At 42.0% G+C, this 26,232-nt stretch overlaps 1 protein-coding gene across 5 annotated transcripts in view; it reads right to left on the bottom strand.

The window, feature by feature from the left end:
• TNC (tenascin C) overlaps nt 1-26,232 on the bottom strand; it is a 73,593-nt gene that overhangs the window by 10,262 nt on the left and 37,099 nt on the right. The window contains exons 11-19 of one of the 5 annotated variants that reach the window (XM_069872995.1): nt 18,632-18,904; nt 16,353-16,625; nt 14,937-15,209; nt 12,385-12,660; nt 10,324-10,596; nt 8,594-8,866; nt 2,831-2,953; nt 1,483-1,626; nt 236-355 (exon numbers count right to left, since the gene is read on the bottom strand). In XM_069872995.1, coding sequence (XP_069729096.1) covers nt 236-355; nt 1,483-1,626; nt 2,831-2,953; nt 8,594-8,866; nt 10,324-10,596; nt 12,385-12,660; nt 14,937-15,209; nt 16,353-16,625; nt 18,632-18,904 — 2,028 coding nt within the window. The remainder of the gene's footprint in view (nt 1-235; nt 356-1,482; nt 1,627-2,830; nt 2,954-8,593; nt 8,867-10,323; nt 10,597-12,384; nt 12,661-14,936; nt 15,210-16,352; nt 16,626-18,631; nt 18,905-26,232) is intronic. The other 4 variants (XM_069872996.1, XM_069872997.1, XM_069872998.1 and 1 more) reach the window with 4 other exon arrangements.

Consider the following 26,232-nt stretch of genomic DNA (forward strand, 5'->3'; position numbering starts at 1 on the left):
AACAATTCCATATCCTTCTTATGTTGAGGATTCCAGAACTGGACACAATATTCCAGATGAGGTCTGAATGATTTTTTAAACAATGATCCTTTTCAAAATGCTTCCACTGAAGCATCTCCTTCAAATAACAGCCCCCCCACCATCCTCCCAGAGTCACGTTGCTGCACTCATTTCTGAGCATATCTCGAGAGCTGTAACACTGCCTACTCCGTGACCCATCACTAACTCTTCTTACCATCCTCAGAAACATAGGAGACAATGTAATTATCCACAGCAGCAATTGCTGGCTGCCAGGTTGCCAGAGCCTCAGAGTCTGTGATGTTCACCACCGCTAGGCCTGATGGACTGTCCAGAGCTGAAAAGAAGAGAATAACAAACCAAAGGAATTTGACAAATGTTCTCAGCTCGGCTGTAAATACATGACATAAAATGTGCAAACACTGCTGCTTGATGAAGCTTTTATGATCCCCTTTGGGACAGCAGAACTCTGCAGAAAAGATGTCAGTGCCTATAAAGAGACATCAAATGCGTCCACTGGAAAGGGAGGTCAATATGTGAAAAAATGAAACACTGGAAACAGACATAACTAACTACGTTCTCAGATCAGTCTTGATATCATCAATCGAAACAGCTCTGTCAGAGCTGATCTATTTCTTTCAACACCCTCAAATCTGGACTGCTTTTTGGAGCAAACTCCAGAGATGGAGATGGGAAAAATAACCAACATGACAGCAACTGATAGCCACTGTGACCTTCCACCAGCTTGCCCTGCATGTTTAAAAATAAACCAAACAGCCAGTAAACCATCCAAAATACCCAAACATCATGCCTTGCTTCCCCAGGGAACTCTGTTTCACCCATAGTTTTACACTCTCCCTAAATCGGGATAGACGTCTGCCTCCAGTACAGCTGGAACAGGCTATAAATGTCATGTTATTAGCCAATACTCATCATCCTTTTCCTTGTTTCAAGTCTCTGACTACTCGTTAGCCACCTAAAAAGAAAGAATGAATCAGACTGCAAGGTGGTGGCTGCAGCAGCGTAGTGGACCCTCATTTTCTGTGGGGGTATTTAACGTAATGAAGAAAGACCAGGAGAGATAATGTTTTTGTGCTTAGAACAAAGTCTAGAACCTAGGAGTTGTAGAGTTTGAGTCCACAACAGAAACTTGTCTAAACGGCTCAGCTGAGCTGGCCCTTCGCTCTCTCAGCTGTAAAATGGTATCGATTAAACTTCTGGGGTTGGTTGTTTTTTTTTTGGTGTTTTTGAACTGTAAATACTTCAACTGTCTCTGACTCACTGCAAGTTGGTTCAGCACTTAGCAAATAGGAGCATGAGCAAACGTTCAAGTTCTGTACTGCTCTGAAATACAGACACATAAAGAAAGAGCAGGCAAAATACTTCCTACAGTTTGTGCAGACAACAAAAATGGGATTCCAGTGAGTCTTCCTACAGCACAGACAACTTCTCTTTATATATTACCTGTTTTCAGAGTACCAGAGATGGGTTCACTTTCTTCAAAGCCTTTCACAGAGATGATACTAACACTGTAGTCTACGCCTGGGACTAACTTCATCAACTTGGTCCTTGTCTTGCTTCCATCCACTGTAACAATGTTTGGAGTACCTAGGATGAAGCCAAACACCAAGGGATTAGTGACACAATACTCCAGTAATGAATGATGTGTTTCAAGTTATGACATTATGACCAACATGGATATTCTTGTACAGGAGAAGGTGACTTTTCCCCGGTTAGTTACAGTCACTGATGCCAACGAGCAGGGAAAAATACTGCTGCCACAACATCTAAATCTAAGACATGGGTTTGTATGTAGTGATATGACAACAGTAAGAAAAAATTAACATTTCTGTTCCAAAAAATATAATTCTACAAATAAGATGTAAGGTGAAAACACAGCACAGTACATGGGAGTTCATGTACCTGTGAGGACAGGGCTTGTAGTTTAGATCTGCTTTGTTTCCACTGAAGGCTGGAAGTTTTTCCTTCACCCATCTCATTTCAAATAAGGATACAGTATATATTATTCTAAGAGGTGCTGCATGTGTGAGTGAGGGCTTAGGACACACACTTGTCTCAAATTCTGGATTTATTCCAAGAAGACACTTTGACAAGTGACTTTATGATTATGGATTGTTCCTTTTTCTCTAGGGGATTGCTATATATTTAAAGTTGAAGGTGTACTTACATACTGCATTCTCTAAAGGCCTATATATTTTCTTGTCTTAGTCAATAGTGTGTTTTATAGTCCTGACATCTGCAATGTTTGCTCTCTAGCTGTTTCCTTTCAGACATGTCCCTAAGTTATGCTAAAAATCTGTTTAAGTACAGGAAGTTTTTTAAGCTGAACACTAAAACAGAGACAACAGAGGAGAGTTCTGAGAAAAATCACTGCCTTGGAAAACTATTATAACCATGGATTACAATTATTATTTCCAAGGGCCATCTCTTCAAACATGCTTAGTTCATAAAGTGCCTATAAAATAACGAGATGGTTTGGAAATAAATCCTTACTTAGGAGGCTCGGCTGGTACAGAGATTTTGGTGAATGTGGCCCTATTAGGGGCACAAACTTTCCAGCATCTAACTCTGCCCTCCCTGACAAGTCTTGTCCTTGGGATATGGGACACTATGTTCAGACAGAGGTTGGCTACTGGAAGAGTGTATGTACAGCCCGGTCTGCAGTTTGAAGAAAAGAGATGATCTGTGTAACATCGTCTGGGAGATGCACTGAGAGAAGGAGCACAGCATAACAAATGTTTTTGCTCTCCCTTTTACCATCTCCCTCCCTGACACTCTTGCAGTCACTCACCTCCCGTGACAGGGACGTAGGAGATCCGGTAGCTGTCCACACGGGTGCGAGGGGGTGTCCAACTAACTGTAGCCGAATTTTCCGTGATGTCAGAGAAAGAAATTCCCTTGGGAGATCCAACAACTGTCAGCAGAGAAGAGAGAACAAACACACCACTTAGAAAGAAAAGGTAAATATTAGTTTTAGCAGTCCTTAGTGCTGGAATGCTGATTTCTCTTATCCCTCTATCCCAAGAACGGATGCTATTGATAATCTGTCCCAAACAACACTACTGCAGGGAGTACCTAACAGTTAATGGTTTTGTTACGTACTGACAGGAACCATCTATTTTGTCTAAATTTTCCTTTTTCAGTAGTGCATTGCTTAAAAATACCCCAGACATTTATCGACATATTGTGTACAAAGAAGTAACAGAGATGCTACAGAAAACTATGGAGAAAATATTACAGGAATGCCATTCTACAATTTTTTTCTACCTCAGTTTCATTTGGATGATTTTTAGGCTTTGCATTATGTCTCAGAGCCCTGTCTGTGACAGGCAGCGGCAACAGCACTTAGTGGAGGAATCTCTTTTCCTGAGCAGAAAGCTTCTACTACAGGATGCATAAAAACGACCTGGACTCAGTTGCCTGAGTTCATCAAGTGTCCATACTCTCAAGCATTGCCTGCCCATGACTTCTGTTGATTTCAAACTAGAAGCGAAGGATTTTCTTCTTGGAAACACTACTTGCAACCTTGATTTTTCTTACATACGTTCAAGCACATCCATCCAGAGGACACCCAACTACAATCTTCATGAAAAAGACGTGTTCCCACTGGAGATCTTTGTCATACAACCTAGCCTTTCCCTGCATAAACCTGAGCCCTGCATTTGTCCATATAAATAGATCAGTAAGCTGGGCAAATAAAGTCCAAGCTTTGCCAAAATGACCCAGTCTTAAGATGCAAACCAACACGTATCTGAAACATTCCAGCTTAAGGTTTAATTAAGCTACTACAAAACAAGCATGGAATGGGCTTCTGGAAAGACATGGTAAAGAGATCTACTTCAAAATTTACACTGAGTATGTCACTTCCAATTTGCTTTTCTGACTGTTACCAAAACAACTCTGATGTATTAAAAGAATAAACAGCCCACACAGAGCAAATCATTAGCACAAAGAGGAGAGATACCATCCACCATCCACATTAAGAACAGTGGAGACAGGCTGAGGGCAAGGAAAGGGGGGCAGGAGGCAAAAAAAAAGGGACTGTGCTTGAAATAGCTTGGAAAGAACGTGTCTGAGGGAAAGAAGTCAGAGGGCTGTTTGTTCCATGCGTCCCCAAAGCTCTAGCAGCAATGTACTAAATCAACTGAAAGGCAAGGGAAGAAAAACAACTGAGCTCTCAAGAGGAATGTAAATTATCTCTCTGGAGCTCACTAAATATGTTGCTTTTGTGGGGTTTGCTCACATGGAAAAGCAAAAAGAAGGAAAGAATTAAAGATAACAAAGAAAGCAAGGTAGGGTTAGTAAAGCCACATATCACACAAAGTTGCTACTGATCTAGGCACAGTCTGAAGGAAACAAGGAAAGTAAAGGAAATCTGGGAAAGAGAGAGAAGTGAAAATCACATTGATTTTGCTTCACATTGTATGTGACCTTAGCAACTGGTGAGAAGTGCTGGTGATGACCCTGGAGACCAAACTGATAGACAACACTGGTTTATACCCTTGGGGAATTCCAGCCTTTCCCAGAAAATAAAACACCCAGTCCATCCCACTTAGACTCTGCTGTGCACACTTCCATGGGCTTCGTGCTTGTTTTCTGTACCAGGTGAACTGTGTAACAAACAGTAGTGAGAAGACTTGTCTCTGTGAGAGTTCCACAGCCCCAACTACCCCAACTGCAGCTACATTCCTGGGAGAAAACCTGGCAAAGGAAGTATAATGGACCATCAGATCAAGCATCAGTCCTGGAATGAGTCCCAGAGATGTAAGAGAGTGGTACCTTTGAGCATAGGAGACGTAAAAAGGAGCAAATGAAACCATCTTCTTGAGCTACCTGAAAGCCAAAATTAAGCAGGCCTAAAAGGTGATTAATGTGCTTCTGTGTTGTCACTCATATAAAACCTCAGTTTATCTGCTGGGCAGATACAGGTAATTAGCAGTATCTTCCAGCATCTTTCCCCATTTGCTGCATGAGAGACAAAGACCTTGCCTGTAAAGTTGTTAAAGCCCCCTCAGTAACTGAGTGGCTGCTATTCTTTGGGTATTTCTTTTGCTAAAAAGATTGCTTTTTCATTGCTATAAGAGTACGTTCACCGGCTTTCTCCTCCTGAGCGCTAGGAAGCATTAGCTTGCATTTATCATATATAAACAGCATGTGAAGTGTTTTGTGATCCTCTCAGACTAAAAATGCTGTCACAGTGTGGCAAAACACCATTAGAAGAAGAGGAAAGTAACAGCATGAGACCCGCACTTCTGAACAAAGGTATGAAGTGGCACAGTCGTGTTGTAGTGCCCCAGTGAGGGCTGAATTGTACCTTTACAGATGTTATACAGATGAATTTCCAAAAGACACTGACTGTCCCTCTGAGAGCTGCAGAGGACAAACTCCCTTGTGCCAACTTGATCAGGTGCTGCAGATCTGTGTGACGCTGCCTTGCACTACAGTGATTTAATAATTACTGTTTTCTATCACAGCGGAATTGATGAAGGTAAAATGACAGACAAATGCAGAGGGTGGGAACAGTGGGTGCCACCATCACCCCAAAGAGAATAACCTTTTAACAACATTATCAGCAGCAGCTCTGGGGGAAAACTGTTGCTGTTCACTTGTACGTATGAGATCATCTCAGCCTCTGGCCAAGTTCCCAGCTGCGGGACCAACATAAGCTACATGGAGAAAATGGCAAATTCTATTCCTGCCCTGCTCATTCTTTCCACATTCAAGGCCCGTGACTGTCACTAGATCAACAGCCTTGCTTCTTCTTAAGCAGAAAGAAAGAAAGGAAACCACAGAGGAGGACAAGACAGCAAAGGTGAACAGTGCAAGAATTTTCCTTCCCCTCCTTCCACGTGGTGGGTGGTTTGCTGCACAAAGACAAGAGGTCAGACCCTCAGAAAGGATTGCATGGCAATGCTCAAACCAGACTCCCTCAACTGCACCAGTTACATCAGTTGAGGACCCAGCTTCTGAAGACTCCAGTTGCGTACACAAGGGTGTATGCTCAGGCAGGAAGGAGGAGGGAAGCTGAGTGATAAGTACAGGGATGGATTTTCAATCTAGATTATTTCCCTGCTTTCATTTCCATGGTAACATTTCGTTTAGGTTTACTGGTTGGTTTGCTAGCTGTTATTTTACTATCTCTTCTACTAAAGCTAAGGAGCTGATTTATTCCTTTCCCACTTGTAACTTGTACGCAGGCCAGAATAAAGTAAGGCTGGATACAAGCCTCTCTGAGCTACCGCCTTCAGGGACAAAAATACATCTTTGCAACCAGACTGGAAATGCTATAAATATACATATATTTGTCTAATAATCAACTCCTAAAAAAGAAATTTATGAGATGCTTTCGTGGCCCAGCTACCCTGTGTGGTGCAACCTGCAGCCCAAAACCTATGGCTGGGTTTTTGTGGCTCCGGCTCTATTATCAATTATCCATGAGCTATTTACATTTGACAATCATCTTTGGGTGTACTGGCTTCAGTAGGTGACATGCTAAATCTCCCTGAAAGAAATTAATAAGGATGTGATCACGAGGAAAAAAATAACTCTTAGTGGTTTATCATGAATATCCTGGAAGTCAGTGAAAATGGGGGCACGCTGCTAACAAGTGCAGTTGACTTTCAACACCCTTCTCTATTAGGAGTCAATCTGCACGAGCCTGGAGAACGGTGGCTTGTGATGGATGAGTATTCTGCTTCATATAAATGTCTGGGTGAGTGTATATATACCCTTGCTGTTTATTCAAAGGAAGTGATGGCAGTCAGGGGAGCTGGTCAGAAATGTGCCTTTCCATGCTAACAACTGGCACCACAGACATCAAGGGGAATACTGAGGCCGTGCTATTTCAGGAAAAACTGTGCAGTACTGACTTACTGCAGTCGCTTCTCCATGTGTTGTCTGGAGTACACTACTAGAGCTCAGAAAATGCCTGTTTTATGCATTTCTGTTGGCTTTCTCACACACTGAACTTTCCTGTCCCCTCCTCACTACCCTCCTCATGGAATCAGGTCAATTTGAAATTACTATTTTTTTAAATCAGTAAGCACAAAAGTAATTCAAATGGTGAATTTGGGTCACTGGACATTGCGTCGCGTCCTTTAGTTTTAATAATATTTCAAAAAGAAACCATGATTTCGGTGGAAAAGGATCAAAAACCTTCATTCAAAAGTACCAAAGTTAAATACTTCAAATTAGGAACCTTTGGGGTTTTTTTTGTTTAAATTAAACTAATGAATTCAACCTAGACCTCAAGAACTTCTAACTTGACTAGTACCTGTATATTTTCATTTTAAAAGCAAAAAAACAAAACAAAACAAAAAACAGAAGAAAAACTATTCCAGTTACAAAAAGCAAAAGCTTCCTCCTTATTTCTGGCACTGAGAAAACGAAGCTCTGTTCTGCACTTTTGTTCTGGGTGATTTTACCTGAGGAAGTCTCTAAACTAATTTACATCAGGTTTTTTTAACACACAAGGCTGAGAATGTACAACAACTTCTATCAAGGGAGTTCAAAGCTTTGGTTTTGCAAGAAACTCAAGTTTATTTTGAATTTGTGAGCATCTATTGTTCCTGGTAGGATCAGTCTAAGTTAATGGTTCTTAGTCTTTGGCTGATCAAGACATAAATAAACTTCTCAATAGCTCTGGTAAATCCATGTTTGCATACCTCTTTTCTCGGGAGGCAAATTGTTGTGCAGCAGTGATATGTAATTAGCTGCAGGAAATCACTGAAAAAGGCTGATTCAGAGACAATATTTTTTGGACCTAAAAGTCAATACTTTAATTGACTCTGCTGCCTAATTCCAAATCATTAAAGCAATTAAATAAAACCATATTGAATAGATTGTGAGACCTCATCTGGAGTATTGCGTCCAGTTCTGGAATCCTCAACATCAGGAGGATATGGAGCTGTTGGAACAGGTCCAGAAGAGGGCTACAATGATGATCTGAGGGCTGCAGCACCTCCCATATGAGGACAGGTATAGAGAGTTGGGGTTGTTCAGCCTGGAGAAAAGAAGACCTTATGGCGACCTTCCAGTACCTGAAGGGGCTACAAGAAAGCTGTGGAGGGCCTGTTTGCAAAGGCTTGGAGTGAGAGGATGAGAGGCAATGGGTATAAACTAGAGAGAGGCAGATTTAGACTAGACATAAGGAGGAATTTCTTCACAATGAGAGTGGGGAGGCACTGGCCCAGGTTGCCCAGAGAAGCTGTGGCTGCCCCATCCCTGGAGGTGTTCAAGGCCAGGCTGGATGGGCCTTGAGCAGCCTCATCCAGTGGGAGGTGTCTCTGCCCATGGCAAGGGGGTTGGAGCTAGATGATCTTTAAGTTCCCTTCCAACCCAAACTATTCTATGATTCTATGGTTCTATGACAAAGCTAAAGAATCCAAGATGATTGATTAGAAATAACACCACCACATTAAACTGATATCTTGGATAAGGGACACATAGGAGACAGCTTGAACACCTTGGAAACAGCTCATGCTGGCTGCAAAAAGGAGATGCTGAAAGAAATCAGTAGGAACATGTTACACTTTTCCTGTTGCAAAGACAATACCTGTGGTTGCTACTGCATTTACGGGTTGGGAACGTCGTCCACTGCTAATTCCATAAAGCTCGATTTCATATTCAGTACCCTCTTTCAGCCCTGTTATATCTTGGGTGCGCTCATGGCCTGGTATTATGAGCTCCAGTGGATCCGATTTCCTTTTGGTATCCCTGATTTTTAGAACAAAACTGTCAAAAACCCCATCATCTGCAGTCCAGGACAGACGGAAGCCATCTGGAGTAGCATCTGAAACCAGAAGGTTGTCGACCTCGGGTTCTGCTTCTAAAAAGAGATAAGATAGTGGTAGGGAAAAGAAATGATTTTGTAATCAGTTTATCAGAGACCCGTCTGAGGTCTGTGGATACAGCACACTGCAAGAATCCAACCATAGCTCAAAGAAAGGGAAACAATCTGCCAGCTATTGAGGGAGAAAAAAAAAGATTAGCATTATACATATACTGAAGAAGATATATGTGAATGTGTGCAGGCCCATTCCAAGTTTCACTCTTTAACAGGAAATCCACTGCACGGACAGACACCATCTCCCTCTGGCATGCAAAGTTACACATGCTAATAGTAAGTTTTATGTGCATTTCTCCCTCGTTACTTATGTGAAACCTTTATGTATGATAAACCACAAGCTCAAGTTATGGAACCGCGGGCATGCCTGTACTATTATCAGGTCTCTCTGTTAGGAGGACAATGTAGAAGCCACTTGAAAGAGTCTTTTACTTCATGCAAAACCCTTGTTTCATGCAATTCCGGCATCTGTGATGCTTCTGATGAGAAGAATCCTTTACTTTGATATTAAACAAATGCTGAAGCAGCAAAGGGGAATCGTGAAAATTCATACCCCTTGAACAGCAAACATAAATCCAAATGCAAGACCTACTGTCTTTAGTGAAAGAACCTGTTCAAAAGTATGCCAGGAGCTGCAAGTTATTAACTACCTACAAAATACCTTCAGCTCAGTACGGTCAGGCGTGGTTACCTAGAGAAATGCTGCTGGATTGGTTACTATCTTATAGCATCTCCAATGCATTTCTTTCTTCCACAGAAAGACATTCCCATTTATTTTCTTGCACACTTCCAATCAGGTAACCCCCAGCCTTACTGCTGCATGGACAGCAACATGCAGATGAGATTTGATGGTTATGGGGCCAGAGAATCCGTCTGCAATTTTTCAAGAAAGCTCAAGTTCTGCTGGAAAACAGCAGCTGTGATGAGGTTGAAAACATGAGTTAAGGTTTTCTGGAGAGAGATACCAACTTTATGGGTGACAATGATCACACTCAGTGGTCTTTGGGTGGAACTCATACAAAGAGTGAAAGAAAGGACGCCTTGGGCAAGAAATCGATGACTCTTCCTGAAGGTCCTGATGGTTGGCAAGTTGGAGAAAACTGGTGTGCCTAGTACCTGTTAACAAGACAGGCTCCTGCATGCAGCCCTTTTTCACTAAAGACTTCAGTTAGAAGTACCTTCACGACTTTCACCCATCAACCCATGTCATGCACTTCTATAGGTTCCCTCATAAAGACAAAAGGGAAACAATAAGTTAAGAGGAACAGAATTTCATTGGTGAACCTATCAATCATGAGGAGTTATGTGTAGTCACGATGCAGAGAAGGATTCAAAAGCCTAGGTTTGCCTTGCAAATGGATTACACAAACCATCTCCCATGTGAGAAGAAAAGCAAGAAAGAAAGGGTGGAAGAGAACAATTTGTTCACATTGAAATACCTGTAGCAGCCACAGTGCTTAGGGGCTTTGTTTGGTGCCCCTTGGCAAAACCATAAAGCATAACCTCATAGCCAATGCCAGTAATAAGGCCTTTAAGCTTCAGTTGCCGCTGGGCTCCCGTAAGGAGGAACTCCTGTGGGTCCAGCAGCTTGCCAGAATCCACCACGACTACTAGAAAGTTGTCAAAGGCATTCTCCGATGCCATCCACGACACTGTGAACCCGTAAGGGTTAATATCAGAGACCGTTAGGTTTTCCAGTGGGGGCATGGCCTCTAAAAGAAGGGAAGGTGCAAAAACACACAGAAAAAAAGAAGCAAAAAACAACGCAAATTAGAAAGTGTCACAGATTCCGCGAAACATAAATCACATTTTTACCACAAATATGGATTTAATAGAAGTGCGTAGCCAGGACCACAAGGCTAGGATTTTCAATGGAGCCTTCATAAGTCAGATGCTCAATTCTGAATTTTCATCAAAGGTGTCTCAACACCTCATCTCACAAGCTCCACTGAAATTCCTTCCAAGCTCACAATGTAAGGACATTTCGTCTGTTACACATGCACTGCAAGACAGTTATAATCAAAACCAGTTTAGAAACGCTCAGCATAAAGCTTCTATTTCCTTCCATTTGTGTCCACCATCAATGCTTTAGGGGCAAACCTCAACTTTGGCATCCACAATCCCTATATTTTGCTTTTTTACCTTTCTACTTCACGTGAATATCTCCAGCTCATCTTTTCAGTGACAGAAGGGTCAGAGATGCCAGGACTGCCAGAAGCAGTCCAGTCAGTGTCATTGCTGGTGCAAGTAGTAAATACTAGTAAGATTGATTTTTGTTGGGGATAGGAGAGAAGCCAGAGTTAGCACTCTGGTCAGGGGCTATGACTGCCGAACAGAGCAATAATCTGTCTGAACTGCTTCACAGGCAGCTCCTAGTGTGGTATGTTGACAACTTAAAGAAATTTCAGTGAGGATTCTTTTTCTCCACATCAGCAAGACTTTTGTCAAAGTTTAGAGGCTGCGGATCAACTCCTCAAAACTTTCCTACCACGTCTCTGAACCACACCAAATTTTCACAAGATAGTTTCTCAGTATGTTTTTCTCACTCAAAATCTGACAAGTTGCATAAGATCAACTCGCCTTGCCCCTGGATCCTAGGCACTACTAGTATTTCTCTAAGCTACTTGTCAAGCCTTGATTTTTAGGCTTAGAAGCCGACTTTCTGATCCTCCAGTCACTCAAATTCCACTCTTTTAAGAAGATACCAGTTACTTAAACACAGAACTTTCTCTGGGAAAGGGTTTTGGGTTTGGTTTTGACATTTCACAACTGCTAAAATGGATGTTCTGTCAGAATTTGGCATAAAAGTTCCCTCCTAAGGTTTTATAATTTGGAAGCACTTATGTTTTGATAGCTATGCATTTGGGGTGTCAGAGATTCAGCTCAAATTTGCTCAGTTTGGAGACTTTTTTTGCAGCTGACTTCCTTCTAATCGAGTAATCCCAAAGATTCTACTTTTGGTTTGGTCTCTAGGAAGGTGGGTAAACCAATAATGAGCCCAAAATGCTGAGATAATTTTCCTGGGATAGGTGATGTGTGACACCAACACTCTAAATCCAGCCGGTTTATGTCAACTGCCGGCATATCCTTCTGCTGTGCAGCAAGCGCCCCGTGTTTACCTAGCTGTGGGAAGCTTTCTCTCACAACACTGTGTCTGTGGTGCATTTTCAAAAGGGAAGCATTTGTACTCTGCTGGAGTTAAAAAGCAGAGTTTTTGAAAGCAAACAGTTGCTCATTTCTTAAGGAATGCTGCTACTGCGCTGGTATTCCCACCACATGTTAATGAAGTGAGGAGAAAATGGGAAAATGGGAAAATTCTCAATTTCTCCATAATTTTTGATGTCAACATGATTGCTCTGACCCATCCTTGCACTAAGCTGTAAATAAAACCATTGTTGCTGGGTAAGATATTCAGTGCTGTAGAGAGTTTTACATTTAAGCCATACTGGAATGTATATTTTATAAGCCAATAAATAGACTGCAAACCTTTTAGCAGGTACCTGTCATGACAAAAGCAGTGAGGGGCTCTGTGTGAACCCCAGCACTGGTGGTCCCCTTAATGTTAATGTCATAGCCAGTGTAATCTAGGAGGCCTGAGATGTGAGCGCTGCGAGCACCTCCCGACACCGTAAGCTCCTGAGGTTCATGTGCTGCATAGGATTCTCTAATGTGTATAACAAACTTGGCAAAAGTCCCATCTCTTGTGGTCCAGGAGAGGTTGAAGCTGTCGGGGGTAAGGTTTGTGAGTGTGAGAGTGCCCAGCTGTGGCTCAGCCTCTGAAGAAGAAAGGAACACAGGTGAAGAGGTAGCATTACCAGGGGTGCTGGGGGAATCAGCAGTGGAGGTTTATAGATGCTTAAATTTAAGGATGAATGCTTCAACCTCATTTGGCAATGGAAGAAGGAAAAAGAAAGGAACATTTCAATAGCTGTTCTGTAAGGTTTTGGAAAGAAGCCACTGAAATTAGTGCTGACTCTTATTTTATCTTTTCAATTCATTCAGTTTTCTTAAAACTCTTCAATTCTTCTCATGAAATGGGGGCCTGATTTACAGAAGCACCAGCAGCACGCTGCCCTGTGGTAAAGCCATAAAAACTGCAGGAACTCTGCATTGGGAATTTGAAGGGAGTAAAACCCACAGATAAAAAGCAGATACAGTTCCAAAGCAGATAAAAGATAGGATTCAGGTGGGAGTTAAGTGAGTTCAAACCAGACATCCTGGAAATCTTCAGCTTCAATTTAGTGTTTCTGTTGCCAGGAGCTGTGGATACACTTAATTTTGGATCCTGAAGGGAGTTTCAGTCCTAACAGTGATTATCTCAGCACTAATCTCAGGCCAAAACCTCCCTGGACTCCACAGAGAAGGTGTTCCTTATCCTCTGGTTAGGTACAATCAGAGAATAGATAACAGACTGAACAAGAAAAGCTCTCACAATGTGACTATCGCTCTCCTTTCTGACTGCTAGAGGAAATTCAAAATCATATCACCCCTTTGCCAAAGGAGAAACTTGGTCTCTATGCTATAGAAGCAGGAGAAGTCCTCACTCGTCCTGGTTTAAAGCTATTCCATTTAGCATAAAATCATTAAAGATGAACAGAGAGAGCAGCCAGGTGGTCACAGAATGCTGTGTCTGCTGTTGGGGCTGATTTTCTATCTTTCTTCTTGCTAACCGAGTACAAACCAAGAACACCTTGGGAAATGCAGCCAGTGAGATAGAGGAGAACAACAATGTCAGTGATTCATGCTGGGAGAAAAGTAGGGAAGATGTATCCCACCGACAAAGAGAACAGTGAAAGAATGAAATCCTTTTCTTAACTAAAACTGCTGCTGCAAGATGTTCCAACTTTTACTACCGTTCCTTAGTTCAAGGCTTTCAAATAATAATCCACCTACTTTTCTGGGAATGTCCAGGAAGAGGTGAATCCAAGTGGCCCCAATTAAGGACACATGGTTTTGTCATGCTCTCAACCAGTGACTGTCAATGCCTTCATGGATGACAGTGAAGATGTCATCATGTAAGCATGGAACTTCTGAAGACAGGGGAGGAGATGAGAAAATATCCACAAAGCAAACAGGCTTGGGTGGAAAATCCAGTGAAACCGAGCAAGGAGGCATCAGGTCCACATGCAGGTCAGAGAAGACAAAGTGATCCTTTCCAATCTCATCCTGAAATGGCCACATTCCTTCACATGCCACTTGCATCCAGTCAGGCACATTCCCACCATGACATCCAGGCTGCAAGGAACACTACATGCAAAATAAGTTGAAATTATCTCTTCAGGCAGGTCTGAGTGATCTCCTGCCATCCTGGAGCTACCATCACCATAGGAAAAGCTCTGACATCCGGTGAAACAAGACAGGTCTTAGAAACTTAAACGGTAGTGATGTAAGAGACAGTGTGGTGGACCGACCATCAAGAAAGGACAAACTTACTTTTTGAGTCCTGCTCTCTGCTGGTAACATATAAAAATGCTTGACAGAGACGAATATCAGAACCAGCACAAGGCAGCCAGACCACTCCATGCAGTTTTGGTTGGTCATTGAGCATGCTGCATGAAACTCCTACAAGAGATGCAAATGTCTTGGAAGACATTTGATTTTAAGAACAAGAACCAAAATGGCATGCAGGTGCCTCTCCAGGCTGATAAAGACATGAAGGATTCCCACCCACAACAAAGCGAGTGAGGATGAGATGAACAAGAAGTTTATTCCAGACCAAGTGCAAAGATACTCTGTGAAAACTATTAACCATGTGGAGCAAGTCAATTATATATACACAGAACTTGCAGGTAAGTGTATATATAAGGAAACCAATCAGGTTTACCACTGGCTCCCTTAATGATGGGGACACTTTTTCAGCCTTTTCCGCTGTCTCAGATCTCTCTTTTTCCAAGTGCTGTCAAGCCCAGCTCATTCCAGCCTCCCCTCACAGTGATCTCCCTATAATTCACCAGAGGAACGATTGAGTTGGAACCATATTTTTGAGCAGTTCAGTGGACAGCAAAAGAAAGAAGAGCAAAAAGCAAATCTGAAAGGTGAAATAGCGAAATACCTGTGGTTGCCAGTGCTGTCAAGGTCTGCCCACTTTGCCCATCAATTACACCATGGAGCTGGACAGTGTAATTAGTGGCAGCTTTGAGGTTGGTGACTATATAGCTCCGGGAAGCCCCTGGCACTGTGTGCACCAGGGAGTCCAAAGGGAAGTCAGAGTTTCTGACTTCTAGAATAAAATGGTCAAAGGCATTGTCCTGCAATTCCCACGTGAGTGACAGGCTGTCTGAGGTAGCATTTGATACAGTGAGTTTGCTAAGGAGAGGTTCCTCTACTACAGGAAGAAAAACAAATGGAAATATATTGCAATTATTAAAACCTGAAGAAACAAAAGAGAATAATACACAAGTCTGACTTCATATGAGACACGGGTCACAAAAATCATGTAGCCGTGCCTTTCTCAATGTTTTCCATACAGCAGCCCCTGCCATCGCCCTGCCCTTGTCACCCATGATTCAGTGGGGATATTCACAATCTGCTGATGCTAGATACTGCAACTCTGTATTATCTGATCACTGAAATTTGATATTGTGTTTAGTGTCTTTGACCGTATTAATCTACGACACATATTAATCTATGACAAATCCCTATGAAAACTTTTCCTAAGATCATATCTGCTGGCAAAATTTGGTAGAGATATTAAGTTGATCACAATGTGATCTATTATCTGCCTACTATGAGAATGCACCTTCTGCTTCTGTAATCTAATCCTCTCCTTACGCTTTCACATAGTAATTTGCTAGAATACATCCAACATTTAACTTTCCAGTCTTTTCTGGAAACACTGCCTACTGTAAAATCTCAAGATGCACAATATGCCAACAACTAAATGCCTACCTATTTCATTTCTCCAACACCAAGTCAAATGGACTCTTCCAATCTGTTATCTAATGTAAACTGAATCCTGAAGCTGAATTCAAGTAATACATCGGCCTTGTAGGAGTCTGCTATCGCAGACTGAAAAGTGCCTGAAATCTATTTAGAGAATCAGGATAAAAACAATATCTAGAAATCTGCCAGTCTGAGAGAAACAGCATCTCCTCTATGCTGTGTGACAGATGCAAATACATGTTACAAGGCTTACTTAATGAATCACCTCCCAGATGGTTCTTAGGAAATTTGTTTTGCTTCTCATCTGTGTCAGAGATTGCCCCAACCTTACTGTATGAACAAGAGTAAACTTGTGTGAATGAAATCACTTCACAATGTGATAGACTGGCTTTGCTGGATGGGATGGTGGATGAACATTCACAGTTCAAATGTCTCCGGCGGGTCTTCCTTAGAAGGTGTCAAACACTGAGGTAGAGGATTTGGCAATGGGTAGGCTGATGGGGTTGCTGAGGGCAGGGAAAGGGGTAGAACCTGTAAGGAAGAGTTAGAAGAAAGGAGAATTAGCATTGAGGTAGATTTTATGTACCTGTTGTAGCTGCAGCACTTATTGCCTGTGCGCGGAAACCGTGAGAGATCCCATAGAGGTAGACAATAAAATCACTGCTGGGGGAAAGCCCTGAGATATGAGCAGTTCTTGAATTGCCTGAGATGTTGAACTCCATGGGCTCCAGCAACCTGTTAGAATCAATAATTTCAATAGTAAAGACGTCGAAATCCCCATTGGTGGTTGTCCAGGAAAGGTTGAAGCTTTCAGGAGTAATGTCGGAAACTGTTAGCTCACCAACTTCTGGGTGCACTCCTGAGGAGGAAAACAACATTGGTCAGAAGGGGACAGCCCTATATCTCCTCCTGCTCAGAAATGCTGTGCTTCTCTCTGCTCATGCTAGCAGCACTCCAGGCTGTGGATGGAGAGAAGGGTTTGAGGAAAAGCTTGCTACAAGCAGGCAGTCACGGTGGGGAAAAAATCCAATGGAAACATCTCAAAATATTAAATAAGAGGAAAAAAAAAGAAAAACGAGCTTTCGTGCTTTGAGGAGCAGCCACGTCTTTGAGGCATGAGAATGAAAGCAGATGCAAAAGGACTCTTTTGAGTGCCCCCAGGGCATTCAGAAAAGCAGGCTTCCAGTTTTAGGAGAAGCTAAAACTAGAGCTATTGCTTTATCCAAAGGAAAAGGTTGTGTTTTGTTTGCTCTTCTACTCCCCCTTTCAGCTTAAGCTTATGAAAGCTGGCATGTAATTTTGGAGCTGCAGCCAAAATGCAAAGCAGTGATAGCTGCCTTGAGGTTCCTTCCTTTCTGTAGACATCTCTGACGTGTTACAGGAAGGCTCAGAGAATTCTGACAATTGGAAGTCCCCAGAAAGGAAAAGTTTGAAAGGCTGGGTGCTGAGAATTACCCAGAAAGGGACGGGAAAACCTCAGCAGGGCATCTTCTGCTCTTTTCATTAACTTAATAAAAAGAGAGCACATTGCATATTTTGACAGGACACCCGTGATGTCTGTTTTCTTGTTTGTTCCTCTACAGCCACATTTTTGTCAAGCCATGTTTGTCTGTTTTCAAAGGGCAATCTGCTACCAGCCCACTCTCAGGACTCTCAAAGCACAGGACTCCTAGCCTGCAGTGGGACACAACCCAGAGCAAGTGCCTTGTGCCAGGCGTGTTTCTACCTAAGCCAGGCTGCTTAAAGCATTATTAAAATATGCAAGCACTACTGTGTTTAATGTTTCAATTCTGTTTAGTTCTTATGTGTACTTTTATCTCTATTGGTGCTGGGTAACGTGCTTAGGGAAATCAAATACATGCAAGCTTTTGTCATCTCACAGTCACAAAGGGTTGCAAAGGTCTGTAAGGAAACCCAGAAGCACCAGATATTGTCTACGAGAAATTGTCTGAAGGAAGAGCCAGTGGTGCCCCTTTATTGCCAATTAATTCATACCCTGCTCGTTACCAATGATCACAATACCTGAAGAATCAGTGACCCATACAGGATAGCCATAAGTATACTTGTACCTCTCACAATAACGCTGACAACCTCTCCTTCAAAACTTAGGTCTTTCAGCCATAAAATTACTTTTGTGGCTCTTGATTATTTTCATGCAACCTTCTGGTAATTCAGGGCTTTCCTCTTTTCTTTCAGGTCAGTTTTATGCCAGGGTAGTTCTGCTGAATTTCATTTTCGTGCATGACATCTTTTCCAGACCACTCAGGCTATTTAACAACCTTATGTGGCTTAATACATGGTACAACTCTTGACAGGAGTTCGCATGTGTTCTTTTCTATATGAGACCATATAGAAAGTATCTGTCCTTGCCCTTAGGACAGATGCACACACTGCACCTCCGAGTTTGTATTTATACAGAAGCTGGTGCATAATTTCAGAGGTAGCTTCTGCAGGGTGAAAACTAAACAGACTCTCAGGCTTTGATTATCTGGGCTATAAAGTTCAGATTTTTATAATTTTGCAAGGCAACCTGGGTTTTCTTGAGCCTGTGCAACAGCCAGTTGGGGTTTGCTGTTAGTTTCTACCAGCAGGAAAGCAAGTAAAGAGAACAAAATAAGACATTCTGAAGTGGTGGTGGGGGGAAACATTCCTAAAAGCAAAGAGCTCCATAGGGGCACTGAGATTCCCATTGGAAAGTCTGATCATGGGACATTTCCACACCAGAGGTGTTCAGCCAAGCTTTAATGAGTCCAGCGCACCCCATGCAAGTGAGCAAGCTTTGCCAAGCAGTTGCGATAGCTCTGGCTGACATCACTGTCTGCAAGGAAAGTGAACCACGAGACTGCATGTGACTTGAAAAGATACCTGTCACAGTTTCAACAGAAAGAGGTTTGGTCCTGTAGCCTTGAGTCACACCATGAAGTGTGATGGTATAAGTTCTGTTGGCCTCGAGGCCTGTAACATTCGTAAAGCGCAGTCCACCTGGAACTGTGATATTCCAGGATTCTTCGGGGTTGTCCAGCTCCTGCACCTGAATGATAAAGTTCTCATAGGCACCGTCGGCTGCTGTCCAGGTGAGCTGGAAACCATCCCAGCCACTCTCTGATACCGATAAGTTTCCAAGCTCAGGTTCCTCCTCTGAATAAGGACAGAGAGTCAATTAGTTACTCAGATTACAGATTAGTGGTGAAGATGTATTACTTAATGATGTTCTGTGTTAATGAATTTCACTTGAAATCGGTGACACGGAGATGCACCCACACCCGCATTTACATTCTCAGCTGCCCCAGATGACTCGCAGTCTCTTCAGAAACAAGGTAAATGAGAAAGAAACAAAAAAGAACTGTAATGATAGATAATAATCACCTTACTGCAAAAAAACTGTTTACAGAAAGCACCTTATAGACCATCTAACAGCTGCATTTTGCCAACTTTAATTACACTATGAGATAAGTAGTAATGTAACCACTTTACTGCACTATTAACAGCGCAGCATTTGCCAGTATGAAGTAACTGTGAATACTGCAATATCACCTGTTGTAAGGCTAGGAAAACACTGAGTTTAGAGGAGCTGGGACTCAGATGTTTATGCTTTTAATTTTGTCCATATGAAGGATGTTGTTTATACTTCCAAATTATTTCTGATTCAGAACAATAAAGGGAAAATTCCTCCGTGTCTGCACATCTTTAGTTAAAAGAATTTGTCTTCCTTAAATTACATTATTCTGTTCACAAAACCTTCCTGGGGGCAAAGAACTTGAATTTTCAGAGTTACTAATATCAGTCAAAAATTGCATTCACAGAAATCAATGTGCTCATACGCCATCAAAGCGATGGCCTAGGAAGAGCTTAGATTTGAACATTTAAATCATTTTCTCAGCAGAGTCCATCTGAATAATTCCAATCTACACAACGAAGAATATGTAAGTGAGAATGCATGAATAGAAAGAGATCTGATTTGTCAGTTTTAACTTCAACTGCAAGCTTTAGGCATATTTTAAAGCAGAAGGTAAAGGGGTGCTGGAAAAAAAAAATGAGACTCAGCAACATTACTCATATGAATTTCCCCCCGGTAAAAGCAGAGTGTTTATTGTACGACTGCTGCACAGCCTTCAAAAGTAGTTGGGGTTGAATTTGCAGAGGGTGAGCACTCTTAGATGACAGTCAATTATTTTCAATGAAATTTGCCAAAGTACAGTAAATTATTACTACTCAGGAACATAAAACATTTTGAAGAGCTTATACCACCCTGTTAGAAAGGAAAAGGTTGTTTATGAAATAACACAATCATGTTCAATGAAGAAATGCATAAATCCATAGCTGGTTTGGCTTTAATCAGGAACAGAAATGAGACTTGTTGAGGCAAAATATGAATCCTGTCAAAACAGCACTCTAGCTGAAAAGGAGAAAGCAGGATAGAAAAGGAACTGATTGTAGCAGAAATCATCATCTTCTGGAAGCAAAAGAAACTAATAAACACACTAAAATCTAAATAAAGATAACCCAGAAGTTACAGTAAGGTGAAATCATTTAAGTAAAAGCTTGATTATAATAAGTAATGCCATAATCATCACAGCTTAAAAGCAATTCAGATTTCTCTGAAGAGTGCTCAGTTACATTTGCTTCCAAGATGCAATCCTTTTTCCTCCCATTTGTTTCTCATGCAGGTCTGAAATGGAAGCGCACGCAGCCTCATCATGCTCCCTAGGGACCAAGAGGGTCTCATACAAAAATCATGCACCAACTTGGACTGCTGGACATCTCCAAAAGCCTCATCCATAAACCATCCAACATATATGACAATGTCATGGCAAATGCAATCAAGAGAAGATGTTTCTTATTTAAAAAAAAAAAAAGAAAGAACAAACCATTGAGAGACAAGATGGCTCTGACCTTGTAGTAGGTGTGTAGCAATCTTTGTGTTCCTATGTAACTATTATATCTCATGTTGTGAATCTGGTTTTGGGGTGATGCATAGGTGCAATCATTCATCTCCAGCTACGTTCTCAGATCAGAGAATCACAGAATGCCATGTTGGAAGAGACCTCAGGGGGCATCCGGTCCAACTTTTTAAGTAATAAATAGTTCAAATGTGGTGGCCCAACACCCTGTCAAGTTGAGCCTTAAAAGTGGCCGGTGTAGAGGAATCCACCGCTTCCCTGTGGAGATTATTCCAATGTTTAACTGTTCTAACTATGAAAAATTTCCTTCTGGAATCCAATAAGAATCTCCCCAGGAGCAACTTATAAACATTACCCCTTGTGTTTTCCATGTGACTCCTCGTAAAGAGGGAGTCTCCATCCTCTTGGCAGACAGCCTTTATGTACTGGTAATAAAGTCTCCTCTAAGCCTTCTCTCAAGGCTGAACAAACCCAGATATGAACTCACTCACTGGTACTTTGATCACTATTGATCTCAGTCCTATGTTTAAGGGCCTGATCCTCATGAAATTCATGTAACAGGGATAAGAGGTGGAAGTTTTCCGAAAGATATACTCCCAATGTGTTACAATCTTTTTTTTCTCTGACATCACCACTTCCATGCCAGTGTTGCAAAGCTCAACCTCCTTGCGATCCTTCTTGTCTTTGAAGCACAATCCAGATAAATACCTGCTGCTTCTTGCTATTTTCATGTGTCTTGCAAATAGCAGATGCATCAATGTTCTCTCCTTGCATGCAGGTTGAAAAGAGAGAATTGATGCTACATCACTTTAAAAGCTGTATGGGGCACAGTCCATGCTGCACAACTCAAGGCTCTCATTCCATAGAAATTAGAGTCATGCAGAAATAAGAAAGAAAAAATACACTAAGAAGAAAGGCATCACTCACTAACCCTAGCATTCCTGCAGGAGAACAGCAGTAAAAATTAAGTTCTGTATTTCAAAGCAGAAAAGGAACATACTGCTAATGAATCCATAGAAAATACCTGTAGCAGCTAGGGCTTCCAGGGACCAAGAGAGCTGACCTTGAGTGCTTCCATGAAGGGTAATCTGGTATTGTGTGCCAGCTGTGAGATTGGTAATTTCTGTTTCTCGATGGTTTCCAGGCAAAAAGATTTCCTGTGTTCTGTTTAAACTGGACAGGTCTTTCAGAGTGATAAAGAACTGATCAAATACCTCATCCTGTGCTGCCCAAGACAGGGTGAAATGGCTGAAAGTCCTGTGTGTTATATTAAGGTCATGAAGAGCACCAGTAGCTTCTGAGATGGGAAGGTCAGTGGGCACCGAAAGCTGAGCATGAGAATAAGTACTGGGGTTTGGTAAATAACTTAGCTCTGTAGGCGCAGGAATGGTAGGATTAAATGACATTTCATTGTTTGATTCTCCAGCTGTTGTGACTAGATGTGCTAAACAGAGGTAAATTACAAGTTAAAATTTCCTCACAATAAACCCCCAAACATACAAAAGACAGCTCACATCTGCTACAAAACAAGTTCATGTGTTCTGCATTAGAGCTCTAAGAACAGAGAAAACAGACAGGAAGCTCTTTTTTGGAGACTGAATCCAGGCCACAAGCAAAGGTAGCATCACTCATGACCACACTAACTAGCAGTCCAGAGCGAAAACCACTAAACACAAAGACAAGCGGAAGTGCTTCCAGCAGAGAATGGGCATATCCTCTGTTGATGTAAATCAGTGCACTTTGACTACCCCCAAAGAATTTTGCTAATTTACATCGGTGAGGAGTTGAACCCCAAGACTCTCAAGCATGCCTTTTATCTTACTACAGCACATCAGTCATTGCTTCTGATGCAAACAGTAACATGCCAAACATCACAAACATATCTGCATCCTGGGAAATCAACCACAGCAGAAGCATACTAAATCTCATTCTACCCCATCAAAAACAGGCTTGGAGAGTTATCCATCTGGATACATGCAGCATTTATAAAAAAGGTGGGGGGGCTCACATCCTTACCTAAAAATCAAGAAAGAAAGAACTTGCCATCTTTCTTTTAAATCATCTAAAGTAATCAAAAAGAAGAAGAGCCCAGCCTTCGACATGCTGGATGATCTGTAAACGTACCTTGTGACACAGTAAGATGCTGAAAATCTGAGAGCTGTGGAGATCACAGGGAATGTGTTTCTGATCACAGCTACAAGGCAGCAGGCAGGTGAATTTTCTGACATGCAGAATTATCTCCTCATTAGTGGAAAACAACATAATTTCACATCTCAATGACTGCCTCGCTTTCATGCTCCGCTTGCATTCAATTAAGAGAGAGCAAGTCATCTACCACCATCAATCAGGTCAGTACAAATATGTACTAAGGATTCAGTATGTGTCTCCAAATTCATACACATATCAGGAAAATAAGAAAGTTTTCAGAGGAAGAAGATCAATTAAAAAGGTTTTCAAACAAATGCAAAAATACTATCTTGAAAATATACTCTCAGGACAAATACAGATCTAAAAAACATCGATTTCTGATCACCTCTAGAAGGAGAGGAGCTTGTGATTTATATTTACACATACCATGGATATCTTTGACTTAGGTAAGGACCCTCTTTAAATTACCCCAGCACATGATCTGAACCATTATTCAGTGAACAGCCATGTTGTCATCACACCACTAGCATAATTCCCTCTTTCTCAGTCATTGGACTGTCAAACCCATGATCTGACTGCACCAGAGCTACTGAGCTCGTGTAGCCTCCTACCACTCTCAGCTGCTTGCACACAATTAGATGCCAACCAGTTCTTTCCTGTTCTGGGAACAGGCAAATAACCATGGCATCAAGCAAGTGTTCAGCCTTGGGGTTGTCTACTTAACATGCGTAGTGGTAGCTGGGCTCCACTGGGGAGTATTTGTGCAGAAGACATGCATAGATGGAGTGAACAGACCAGTGGGGAGGAAAGGGCAGCAGTACACTACACATGTACAGCTCTCTGCTGTGGGTGGTCCCTCTGGGAAACTGCCATGCACCCTGAGCTGGAAACCTGGGACCAAACATCGAAAAATACCAAGAGAAGAAAAGAAACTGCTGGCATTATCCTCCTGATATACCGAGGATCCCTGAGAAAACCTTATGTAATATTAGCCAAAATTGGCTTCTCATATTTCCTCATTTTACCTGATCAACCCTACTGTTATTTCTCTCACGTTCCTGTGTATAACCACATAAGGACCCGGTTTCTTCAATCTGAATGGGAAATTCAGCAACAGTTCTTCAGAATTATTCAAAAACTGAGGGATCAACTATGTAACTGACACTTTAATTCAGAATTTTGCTGCCAAAAAAGGGTTAATTTTACTGTGCCAACTTTGGCAGCTACATGGAAGGTTGCCACGTACAGATTATCTCATGGAGCATATGTAACTACATGTAACTACATTACCTCTGATTTTAATTCCGACCTAATTCTGAATATTACCTTGGGTTTAATGACTTGACTCCACAAGTGCATTTGTGGATGAGAAAGAGTGGTCTACCCTCCACACACACACACACAAACACACATATGCCCCACATTAAGCCCATATGTAACAGAGGAATATGTGGCTTTGTGTGCAAACATGCAAGATATGGAAAAATGAAATGGTATGAATACATGGAAAATACCCTGATACCACAGAAAAAAATCAGTGTTCATTGTTGAGAAGATTTAATACTATAACAGATAATGGAAGATCTGGAAAACAATCAAACTGTAGGATTACAAGACCAATGAGATTCAAAAAGTCGATTTAGTAACTAGATGAATAGATGGGGAGAAGAGAAAGAGAGCTCTAGAAGCCCTAGGTGAGTGAATGACAGCCAGACAGAATGCTTCATGGTGGCAAGATGAAGAATAGCTGAAAGCTATGTAAAAGGGAAACTGGATGGACAACAAATGTGTGCTCTTTCTCAGACTGGAATATTTCTCAATATAATTCTCTTAGTAAAAATCTTCAGGCTGAGTATGGCCTCAATATGTCTATACTGCTGGTGTTGGCCTTTTGAGGAATTCCATTGTAATGCTCAACTCGTGAATTTACTAAAAAAGAATGTAAATGTTCTGCCAGAACATTTCCTCAGCTACTTGGGATGGAGCAGACAGTATTCTGTATTATTTCTTCCTTCTGTCCTTTCGGATTTTCTATTTTCCAAGAAGGGTTCCCAGCCAGTTTCACTGTGGAGTCCCACATCAGCTCAAACACACTGTAAGAAACGATACACAACTGAGGTATTCAGGTTGTTTTCAGACCCTTTGCCCTCTCTCAACCAGCTGATTAAACTGGGCTTACAGTGCTGGTGCTCCTCTCAGTTTCACAAAGAAAGCATTGCAGTATATCACAAGCCAGAAATACTACAGTAGCTACCACTAAAAACCCTCATACTGAAGTAGAGTTCCAGGTCATTTTAAGCAGAGGAATCAGTTGAAGAAATGAAGAATCTTTACTGGTAAATTTCTTTTCCCAGTGGTCAGCACTGTAGTTTCCCACTGAACTAGCTCACCCAACCATTCCTCTGAATGTGTCTTTGAGTTTGTATAAAAATGGGTGGTGCAATCTAGGACTAATAGAAGCCAGGAAAGGAAGAGGGACTGATGCACAACACAGACAAGGGTCTTTAGTAAACAGCATAAATCTTGGAAACATTCAACAGAATGGAAAAGTTACTTCTCCAAGCCATGCTTCTCTATGCAACTCATTTCCAGAGGCAAGACAGTATCACATCCATGATTCATCAGCAGTTGCTGCACAATCTGGGTCCTTCAGCAGAGGAATTTGAGGTTGATGCTTGGTTTCTCTAATGTCCCCTCATTTATCTCCACAGGCCTCTCATGTCTGATGTATTACCATCCATCCTCCTCCAGGACCTACATTGTGCAATGCAGGCAGGGTTCCAGAACCAGAGCAAGGAAGAACAAAACTGCTGTCTGACTGCTCAGCTTCCTCAGAGCTGGGTTACGTGCTCACCCTACTGATTAGTTGTTAATCTGGTGTAACATTCTCAAGACATGCTGCCAGAAAGGTCCCTCCAACCAGTAAAATGGCTTATTTTCTTTAGTTTCTGAACTAGTTCTAAACCAAAACCTTAGCGAGATACTGGGCGGGACCTCTAATGAACAAGAAGTAGCCTAGTTTGTGACACTTTCATAAATAACAGAAAGGAGGTACCTGTTGTAGCCATGGCTTCCAGAGGAGAAGAGCGCTGTTCTCCCGCCAATCCATACACCTTGATTTTATAGGTAGTGTTAGCTTGGAGGCCATCAATCACAGCACCCAGGGATTCTCTGGGCAGGAAGATTTCTGCAGGGGGCCCAGCTCCCAGTGACACTTCCTCGTACTCCAGCACAAAACTACTGTAGACTCCTGTATTTGCATACCATGAGACACTAAAGCTGTGGCCTGTTACCTTCAAGACCACAAGGTCCCCAAGTGCATCCTCCTGCATCCCTGAGTCCTCTGGAGCAAGAAAGCTCCCAGAACCAGAAAGCTCCTTTGGGTCAGGAGTCATTGCCTGTGTTAGGGTTAGACTA

Source organism: Phaenicophaeus curvirostris, chromosome 20 (genome assembly GCF_032191515.1).
Source record: "Phaenicophaeus curvirostris isolate KB17595 chromosome 20, BPBGC_Pcur_1.0, whole genome shotgun sequence".
NCBI lineage: Eukaryota > Metazoa > Chordata > Aves > Cuculiformes > Cuculidae > Phaenicophaeus > Phaenicophaeus curvirostris.